General features: G+C 37.6%; 1 protein-coding gene across 1 annotated transcript in view; it reads left to right on the plus strand.

Moving 5' to 3' along the window:
• The window catches only part of LOC104523452 (otogelin-like protein), a gene marked incomplete at its 3' end in the record, with an annotated part of 55,153 nt that extends 45,336 nt beyond the window's left edge, over positions 1-9,817 (plus strand). The window contains exons 27-28 of the mRNA XM_029084504.1: positions 9,063-9,197; positions 9,671-9,817. Coding sequence (XP_028940337.1) covers positions 9,063-9,197; positions 9,671-9,817 — 282 coding nt within the window. The remainder of the gene's footprint in view (positions 1-9,062; positions 9,198-9,670) is intronic.
• Positions 9,818-10,355: the final 538 nt, after the last annotated feature.

The following is a 10,355-nucleotide window of genomic DNA, read 5'->3' on the forward strand; positions in this document are numbered from 1 at the left end:
CTTTTACTGCATGTAATTTTTACTCATGCTCTATTTCTTCCACTGGCCTGTTTCATAGAATCCTGCTCTTACAGTAAAATTGCTGTCTTTCTGTCACACACGTTGGTCTTTTTCTAGCTTTGTGGTGGTTTTCAGTCATGCAGTTCAGTGTGTTTGTGAAGACTTGTAGGATCAGTGCTCTTGGAGCCCCTCAGGCCTGTTCTCTGCTGAGAAGAATTGTATTTTCTCTGATTTGGAGGAGTCTCCAAGCAAGAGTTTAGATGAATAGTCTATCCATTAGAATGTCCTTGAATGAGAGGTAGCTCTGTTGTAATGGTCAGCTGCCTTTAGAAAAAATCCCCAAACAACCCACTGAAGTCTTTGCATTAGCTTTAGTAGGTTGTCAATGAAGTCCTGAAGTCAAGAAAAGGAAGGCCTCTTTTACTCCTGTATCCTGAAAGATGGAGGTCAGCAGAACTAAGCCTTCATCCTCAAGTATTCACATTTTATGGATTAGTCCAAACTTCAAAGTATGAGATAAAAATACTTTCATTTCTTTTCATCTGACATTGTGGGTTTGGCCTTTTTAAAGTCACCTTTTTGATGTTTTTGATGCAACCACAAAGACTCTTTTAAAGCCAAAGTTATCAGCAGATTTAGTGTGTTGGAGGATTATGAAAGCAACAACCAAACATCATCAATAATTGAACTGTTATGCCAATTAGAAGTGTAGATGTAAATCTTTTGGGTCAAGAGATACCACATGAGAGCCCATTTGTTAAGGCAGAGGTTCATTTACCAAAACATGCATGATCTGGTGAACCAGTAGTAGTTTCCTAAATTATTACCCTATTGATGAGCAGTCCCCAGTGTTAGAGACCTGGTCGGCCCTGGGGAATACGGCAAGGGAGTTCTTTTCTTGCATACCCCTTCTTTTGTAACTTGAGGCAAGTTCAAAGCTTTTTGTTTGTGATTCTTTTATTGAAGTGCTTAATACAGAAGTTGGTTGATGCACTGATAATCTTTTAACCACTACTTGCTGATACATTTAACTTGATTGGTAAATTTATGAAGTGGTGACTGGGCATAAGCTGGAGCAATTGTATACAAAGCAACAATTCCTCATTTACTCGTTGGTCACATCTGAGGAGGCACAAGTAGCCTGTATCCCATTTCTTCTTATTGAATATCTGTAATATTTGTGCAGCTTTCTTCAACATCATTTATGCCAGGTAGCCAGTCTGCAGATCCATGAAGCTATCAAACCCAGAGAATGAAATAGTATTTTGCATGCTCTCTCTTGTAGCCTGTTTGAATGAATGCATTCTGCTTGCTGTTAATTACCCTATGGGGAACTAAAGTTGCAGGTTCATGGTTAACCCAAATTGTCAAGCTGACTGTTCATAGCTAAGGCAAATATTTTCTTTTAATAGATTCTGAAGATGGGAACTCTACTTTAATGGGAAAGTAGATAATGTTCAATTTGAAGTTACAAATGTTACCAGCCCTCACTGTTTGACTTGGCCGTTAGCCTCCCTAAATGCAATCTGTTTGAACCTCTCTTTAATAGTTTGTCTTCAGCTGGGAAGCACAGTGCTCGGGTAATTTTGGCTTGTACCTATTTTTATATTTGTTCTACACCTTCTGTGAGCAAAGGATTTTATTACAGTTGGCAATGAATTTGTGCTCGGGTTCCATGTTCTCCAGATCAATGATTTCAGACTCAATTACCTCTACATGCCTTTCCGTCTCTACCACCTGATTCTCCAGACCATTAAATTATGCAGTGAATGAATCACTTTCACTCTCCAACAAAGGAAAGATTTCTTTCAATTTGTTCAGATTAGCATGGAGGGCTTCCAGGAAAGACTCGGGGAAAAGTTTCTCACCATGAGAATGGCAATTTGGAGGCGGTGTGTGCATGGTGTGACTCAGAAGTTGGATTCTCTTTCTAAGGACCTTACCATTTAGCGACCACACAACTTGAAGAAAGTGACCTTTTCACCTTGAATTTCTGCTTTTGAGTTAATATTCAGCATCCAACAGCCCTTTGGCTGCACTGACTTTAAAATGTTTTAATCTGATGGCTGCCTGAAAAGCAGCATTTCACTGTAAGAATGACTGCCTGGGTTGGATGGCCTCTGGTGGGTACAGCTTTGTGAACTATTGATGCCAATCTTCCACTGATACAGTGGTAAAAGATGAGCAAAAACCGGCATCGTGTGGTGCTGTTTCAGGAAGCTCTGTGCTTTGTTGGCAGCAGTAAAATGAAAGCCTTTTGCTGTGTTTGAAGCAGGAGGATGCTCAGGCTAGACACCTGTAGATGCTGCTTAGCAGTTGATGGCCTCTGACTCTGGCTGTTGTCAGTGAACTATGAGAACTTTGAATCACATTTATTCTGATTTAGTTCAGGATATGAGTATTTTTGTTTCTGAATATATAGAAACTGAACTTCAGCAGTGTGAGTGAATGTATTTAACATTCATTATATCTAAAAAAATAAAAGCTTTGTGCAAGTTCCAGCTTTCTAGCTTCTGCCATCATTTGCTAGAGCTCAGAAAAGGCAAATTTATCACCACTATGTCTTGTCCTTTTATTTTCTGCTATGTTGTGCTTTCTCGTTACAACCAACAATGATAAAAATTGACCTTTATGCACTTATTAATAAACCAGTACTAATAGGTCTCATATAAATACCTGTTTAGATATTTAAAACTAATACCACCAACTGTGCTGCTGATTAGTGATTCAGAATAACTCCTGTTGCAGGATGTGTTACTTGGAAACAAATATCTGAACATTCCCAAATCCTTAATCTTCAGAATATCTCATTTTTAATTAGAAAGGAATTGCAGTAACGTAACCTGTGCAAAAGCCAAATCTGATACACACGCAGGCAGAGCTAAGTAAATAAAACAAAAGAAAATCTGCTTTCAATGATCTTTTGCAAACCTTTTAATGTAGGTCTCTTAAAATACAAAAAAGGAAAACAAAACCTTTCCAGTGATCTCTCTTATTAATCAACTCTTTCAAAACTAAGAAACGTTGACTTTGAACAAAGTTTTGAAGTATATGAAGTAAAATATTCCCTGTCATATACTTTTCATTATTAGGAGTACATTTAAAAAAATTATTTGGATTTTAAAAATATTGTTGACAAAACCTCATAAAATCCAACAACCCTATATTGCCATAAAATCTACTACAAAAACCCCTATGTACAATAAAGTAAATATGATATAATGATTTATTTTTCCTGTTGCTTGTATATGCATACAGATATTTGTAATGCATCTTTCTTAAGAGTTGTCGAGAGTTTATTCTGCCCAAGGTGTATCCTTTTGGGAAGTAACTTTTAATGAAATAGGAAAGAGTTATCATGGAAGCATTAGCAGACATCTGAAAGTTGTTTGAGGGTGAGACAGTAGCTGGAATAATTTCACTCCCTTTGAATCTGCGTCAGTTAATCTACTTAATCCTGTTGCTCTCCTGCATTTCTACTCAACTGTGCTACAATGCTAGAAATGTGTCCTCTCTTACAGGTGTATTTCAAGCTTCTTTGCTGTATTTTAAGTGAAAATAATCACATAATCTGCAGCTCTGTAGAAGATGTTGAGGAAAAGAGAATTTTGTGCATATGTGTGTGCATGAGCAAATTGGCTCTTAGGTTCTTGGTTCCTAAATGCTGGGTTTTGATTTGCTTTGTTTGTTTGTTTTAAATACTTGTATAGAAATACATAACTTCAGTGGAAAAATAAGTGCTATTACTTTTCCTTTTCTCTCTCCTGTAAGAGGAACACCTAGTATCTTTCCTATAATAGTGTTTCCCAACGTTCACATGGATGTCTTCCCAAACTGAGACAGTGTGTATCGGTGCCATCTGCTGACACCAAGCAATACTGCGCCAATGTTTGACTAGCTATGGGGAAAAGCGTGTGATGATACAAAATTGTACAGGATGCAAAAGCAGGGATTAGATGAAGTTACATAGAATGTACATAATTTTGAAATTGTTCAGAAGAAATTATTACACCAGCAAAATGAAAGAAGCTTTCCAATAGGAGATGCTTCTTGGTGTAAATTGTGAATGAGTTTTGCATAATTAATGTGTTTTCACTGATTATCTGGAGATCAACTGCCTCATAAATTGGCACAAGAAACTAACAAAGCAAAATCATGTCAGGTGCCAAGGCGTTTATCTGATCTCCAAAAACACTTAAAAATTTGTGCCTAAATGCTCACTAAATCCAGGCTAAGATGCTTGGCTTCTCCTAGGATCAAGCTCACTAGAACCAGTAGTTTCAAATGTTAAGTTCCTTCAGAAGAAGTTCAGAGTCCAATAAACAATGACCGAACTAATTCTGAGTTTCTATAAAATTGCTTGAAAGGTTAAGTCTGAACAGAGCTAATGTGTCTCTCTGAAAATATGTAGGAAGGAGAAAGCAAATTCTACTTTTTAAACTACTGTATATTTTTTCAGCATTTTTAGAGATTTTTTTTCATTTGTTTGTGTATGTGGCTAAATATGAAAACCTCTAAAAAGTCATTAAAACAAAAGGAAAATAGGACTGATCTACCTTTATCCAGTTCCTAGTATGTCCCCAGATGCTTTTATGGCAACTCTAGTTTGCAAGTTAGCGAATTGTAGGGAACAAAAAAAAAAGTGGGGGGGAGACACACACAAAAAGACATTCCCAAATTCTAGAAAGTTAAATGTTAAGAAATTAAGGAAATTGTAGGGAACAAAAAAAAAAGGGGGGGGGAGGGGGGAAATAAGGATATTAAGAATGAAAAAGAATGAGTATTTACACTGAACAGTTAGAGAGATTTTAATGAAACTTTCAAAGAAGATAAATACAGCCACTTTCAAATTGTCTTCTCCCAGGCTGCATTTGGACTATGTAAGCACACTGCACAGTGTTGTTATTGGTTGATAGCAATAGAAAATTTCTAACAGGATATTGAAATAGAAAGTTTATAACAAAAATAAACCCTAGCATTCCCAAGCACTACTGGAAAAAAAGAAAAAAAAAAAAAATAAGGGAAAGAAGTACTTTGCTTTTTCGGCTAGGAAGAAATATGGAAAAAAATGCAGTGAAGCCTAGAAAAAGAATGTCCTGAGAAGAGGGACTGACAATGAGCTTTTGACTGACTGCCCAGAGCTGTGACTCTGTCTTTCCTGTTGCTTGGCAACTCCATGTTATCACAAAGAAACTGATATTAAGTTGGAACAGGCTGGATATGGTAATTTACGTGGGAAGATACTCTTGCAGTGGGAAAACCATTTTATTTCTAGTTTCTGTCAGCGTAAGTAGGTTTCACATGATGAACTGTAGTACATCCCCTGTTGGGTGCATTTTACCTAAAAAGGTAAAAAGTGACTCTGTCTTGGAAAAAGACTGTGTAGAAAAAAAAAAGAAAACCAACAAAAACCCCCACCTTGTATTCATTAGACCTGGTCCTAGTGTCTACTCAGACATTTCTTCCAGCAGTAGTGAGAAAAGCTTGTTTTCATGCCTGTGTGGAGCCAGTGCAGATTAGAGAGGTGGAACTCAATCATTATGATTTATATTATCACAGTACCTAAGAGCTGTTGAGATTTGCCCAAGACCTCGCTGTCTCACACAAATATTAAAAGATGATCTTCAGTTTATCTAAATAGTCCCTGTTCTTTCTTTTGCATTGCCAGTAATTAAGTGCTAAGTTTCAATTGCACTTTATTTCTTCCCTGCTGAAAGCAGAGCCTGCACGTATAGCAGTTACAGAATAATTTGAAGACCAGGATAGACTGTCATTCAACTTCGAATTTGGCTGGTACTGTACAGGTGGAAAAAGACTCAGTTTTTACTGAGGTATATAAAGAGAATGGCAAGGGTATATATGTAAAGCAAATCTTAAAAAGAAAGCTGTGAGCCACAAGAAACACATAATTCATAATGGTGTTTTTATATTTGGGTTTAGTTCTAAGATTTAATTAGAAAGAGAAAGCACAGAAGACTCAGGATTCAATGCAAAGCCCTTTTTCTTAAATGTCTGGTTTACTCATAGCTCTACTGAACCGCCACCACTGTCTCTCTACATTTCTATCCTGCATAATTTCTAGTAATTTAACACCAACATGCAGTTCTACAATTAAGGAAGTACTTCACATGTCTTCAGGACTCCCTGTTCTGGCTTTGGTCAGCAAAACATTGCCTGTCTCAGGGTTCTCTCTACTGCAGAGTTAACTTGAAATGTAATTTGACTTTTGCCCTTGGCTCAAATCCCAACCATACACAAAAACTTCTGACTTGAGTATGTTGATGCTGTTCAGCTGAAAGGATTTGCCTGGACTGTCAGAAGGCACAGGCAGCAGCTTCAATTAGCATAGCTAATACAGCTACCTGCTGCTGCTCCAAGAACTTGTCTTCATTGCCAAAAAAGGTGTATTTTTACTGTGGGATAATTAGCCTGAATTAACTATCCTTTTTTTAAACTAAAGCCCTCCATCTCTTTTCTTACGATGAAGACGTTGCTTCCCTATTAACTCAGAGTGTCCCCTTTTGCTGAGGCTAAGCTAACTGAAGAGGAATTAACTCTGCAATGAAAAGAACCCACAATGTCCTAGGCACCAAATACACCCATAGACTGCAAGCAAAGTCCTTTTCTGAACAGACTCATGGTGGGGAGGTAGCTTCTTTGCTCACTTTTCATTTTTCCAGCACAGAATATATCAGCTTGCATCCTATCTACCAAACTAATGAGTTTTTCTTCTTTTTAATTTACCACATCACCTCCAATAAGTCAAAAAATGCTCTGGGCTGTTAGATATCTGACTTGGAGGGGAATAATTACTGGACTGACTCCAGTAGCAAGCCTGGCTTAATTAAAACACAGTGTATTTCCCAAAAAGGTAGTGTCCAATTTTATTCTGAGTACAACCTAAAACAACTTTACAACAGAACAGATGAACTTTGCTTTACCCTGAACCTTTCAGCACTTTTAAACTGAGTTCCCTTGCTAAATTATGGAGAGCTGATTTCCTACACCCTCTTACCCCTAGCAGCCAGTGACAAACTTTACCCACCTCAACTGTTGTCTTCCAAGCTAATTGCTAACATATACCACCTGTTTCTTAAGCCTTGGCATTAGGGTAACATAAAGCTTGCAGGCAGTCTCCCATACCTGATCATTGCATTCACTCACGCTTGCTGCAGAGTGTTTGCAATGCCACGTAGCGGCATCCTATGGCTTGTGGGCCATGCTAGACTCGGGGTAGACGAAGCTGTAGCAACTCTCTGTGTAGCAACAAAAATACCTCTACACTTCCCATTTGCTAAAATTGTTGAGGTGGGCTTTTTGGGGTTTTTTTGTTTGTTTGTTTTAATAGATTGAAAGCATTCTTTAAACAGCTTAGTCACTTTGAGTATTATTAAGGGAAAAGAAAAAAGCTGCTTCCTGTAGGACTCATATTTTCTGCATGCAATGTTTCTCAGCGGTAAGGAAAAATTGATGACATGGTTTTTTATTCTTGAATTTTGATATGCACACTAAAAACAAGGGTACAGAGTAGGGAGTGATTAGGAGCATGTATGTGTCACCTTTCAGGGGTATACTGACCAAAAGAGAGGTACGCTGACCAAGAGATGGAGCAAAGCTCTGGGAAGAGATGCTGTGGGCACAAACCAAGGCAAGAAGTCTCTCCCATTGTGGCCAAGTGGAGCTCTCCAAGAGCATTGCTGGGAGCCGAGAGGAGTTACCAGGACCGGGGAACTGCTGAAAGCCGCCATTCCCATCTTGTCCACTGTGCCCAATAACACCTACAACTAATTTCAGCTAGCCATAGTCTCAGAGAGTATTTAAAGCAGGGTGAGAGTCAGAAGAGAAGTTTAAACATCTTTTTGTTTCCAGCATTTACCCAAGTGTCTCATATAAGACGGGATGATACAGTTGGTGAGATAGATAGCTTGCCACCTCCAAGATTTTTCTTTCATATACGTCTCAGGTTTGTAAAAACTGTAGGACTGAATTTGCTCAAAAATGAGACTGGATTCAGAAGCACTATTATTGGCTTATTTTAATGTTATGAAGTTAACTCTCTCAAGTCTCTATTCTGTAGTAATGTCTTGTCGTTGCCTTGCAAAGATTGGTACAGAAATGAATTGAACGGCAAATTAAAATATGAAATAATGAGAGTTACTTCATTTTTGTTTGTGGTAGTGTTAGCAACTCTGAAAATGTAGCTGGTCTCCTTTATTCCAGTACCAGTCCTAGCATGGGGAATTACAGGTTGCATGTGTGTTTCCATTAGGCTACAAAAAGACCACAAAAGCTGTAGGTGAATAATCAGACATGTTAGGCCAAGGTGCAAAAGTGATTTATGTGCTAAAAACACAAAATTAATTTACAGGCTGGAGAGCCAACAGATCTGGGATTGGAAAGGCAGTAAATGTGAATTTTGGGTACTAAAATACCAGCAAATCAAAAGACAACAGAATAGACTAATCTTCTAAATGTTAAAGAAAAAAACAAACAACCAAACAAAAACATCAGCAGAAACCTTTATCCCCTCCAATAAAATTTAGTATGACTCATAGTTTTGTGAATTTTGATGGGTGGTGGTACAAAAATTGTTCTATATGCTACTGACAGATGGTAAGTTTCTTGGTTTAAAAAATACAAAACCAGCTTGATCTCAAGTACTTTGGTTTAAAAATAAAGCTCTTTTTATAGTATGTCTTGATTTTGACAACCATACTGTGCAGTAAATATTGGATTCTGCATAGGAGCATATTTTAAAAGCCTAAACCAGACTCTTATTTGAGAGATAGGCTGATCCTCTGAGTTTGTGAAGTCCTCAGAAAGAGGACTCACAGCTGAACATAATGACTCTTTGTGTTTAACTCCAGAGTTTGAGCTGGTTGTGGGTTCAGCTTTGAATTTAAAAAGGCATTTCCTCGTTTGGTAGCTTTTCTGAAATTTAATTTCAAAGATGTGTAAATACTGAGTTATCCATCTTTTTGTCATGGTAAGCCTGGAATAAATCTGCGGGAGTGAAATGCAATTGAATCTATAAGTAAAATGATTTCTTCTTCATATTGCAGAGCACAGATAACTCAAATATATCCATAATTGCTCAGAACAAAAAGTGCTTTGACAATGATATTGTTTGCTCAAAGAATATTTTCATCACTGTTGGAGACACTGAGATTTATTTTAGTGAGCCTTCTGAGCAGCAGGTTAGTTACTGTCTTTCCTTTTTATAGTGCCCTTTAAGATAAGCATTGTAAAATTACAGCTCTAAAGGAGTATGGTTTTGGAAAATGTCACTCAGTCTGAGTTTATGCAGTATAAGTGCCTAGGCCTAGATGAAGCAGCAGGTCCCAGGAAAAATCTAATTTTTGTTGGTTTTTTTGAATTTCTATTTGTCCTACAAAGAAGACTTCAAAAACCTCAAGCAGTTGAAGCATATTAGCATTTATTTGTGTCTTTCCACTTGGTTTTGAAAGGGAACCCAAAGTACAAAATCAAAGCAAACTTGAATGGTTGAAAAGGCAAAATATCGAAGTGTTAAACAAAATTTCTAGTTATATTATTGATTCAACTATATGCTAAAGATAAAGTATTTTTCAGTATAAGCTTTGTTACTAATTGTCTGCATACCTTGGCAGAATTACTTTCTTAGAACTTAATACATTTTCTTTTCTGTCAGAAGATGTTAAGGGGACAGGAAAACAAATCTAACTATCAGCTTTGGAAGGCTGGATACTATACTGTGATACACTTTCCAGAACAGGACATTACAGTTCTGTGGGATAAGAAGACAATGATGCATGTTAAAGTTGGACCTCGATGGAAGGTGAGTCAAAATAAAAACTTGCGATTTTGTGTAGCAATCTGTTGCTCCACACATTACAGCCTTGCAGATATGCAGTTATTCAGCTCTGACTCAAAGTCACTTTGGGAGTGGGAAGGGAGGGTTAGATTTGAGTTACCCACTTTACCCCATGTTTTCATAATTGCTGAAGCCAATGGAAAAGAATCTTCCACATCTAGTGACATGGAAGGTGACAGGTTTGTAGCATAGATTGGATTAGGCTGCTGGTGGAACTGCACCCTGAGGTGTAGTAGAGGCTGCTGAGATGAACAGATGGAGTCACATCTTGGGTTTAAATTAAGAAGACAAGATACAGGAAAAGATCTAGACAAAACCTGACATTTAAACCTAAGTATACTGTGACAGCGTTTAGCGATTATGCAGGGAAGAACATGAGTCTCCTCTTGCCAGTTGCTCTTCTCTGTTCCATTCCTACATCATCATCTGCCTTGGTGTCTCTGTAACTCAGTCTTTTGGTCCTGGCAGAGTAACTTTATCTGCACATTCAATAATTACATTC

This window comes from Antrostomus carolinensis, unplaced genomic scaffold (genome assembly GCF_000700745.2).
Source record: "Antrostomus carolinensis isolate BGI_N321 unplaced genomic scaffold, ASM70074v2 scaffold28994, whole genome shotgun sequence".
NCBI lineage: Eukaryota > Metazoa > Chordata > Aves > Caprimulgiformes > Caprimulgidae > Antrostomus > Antrostomus carolinensis.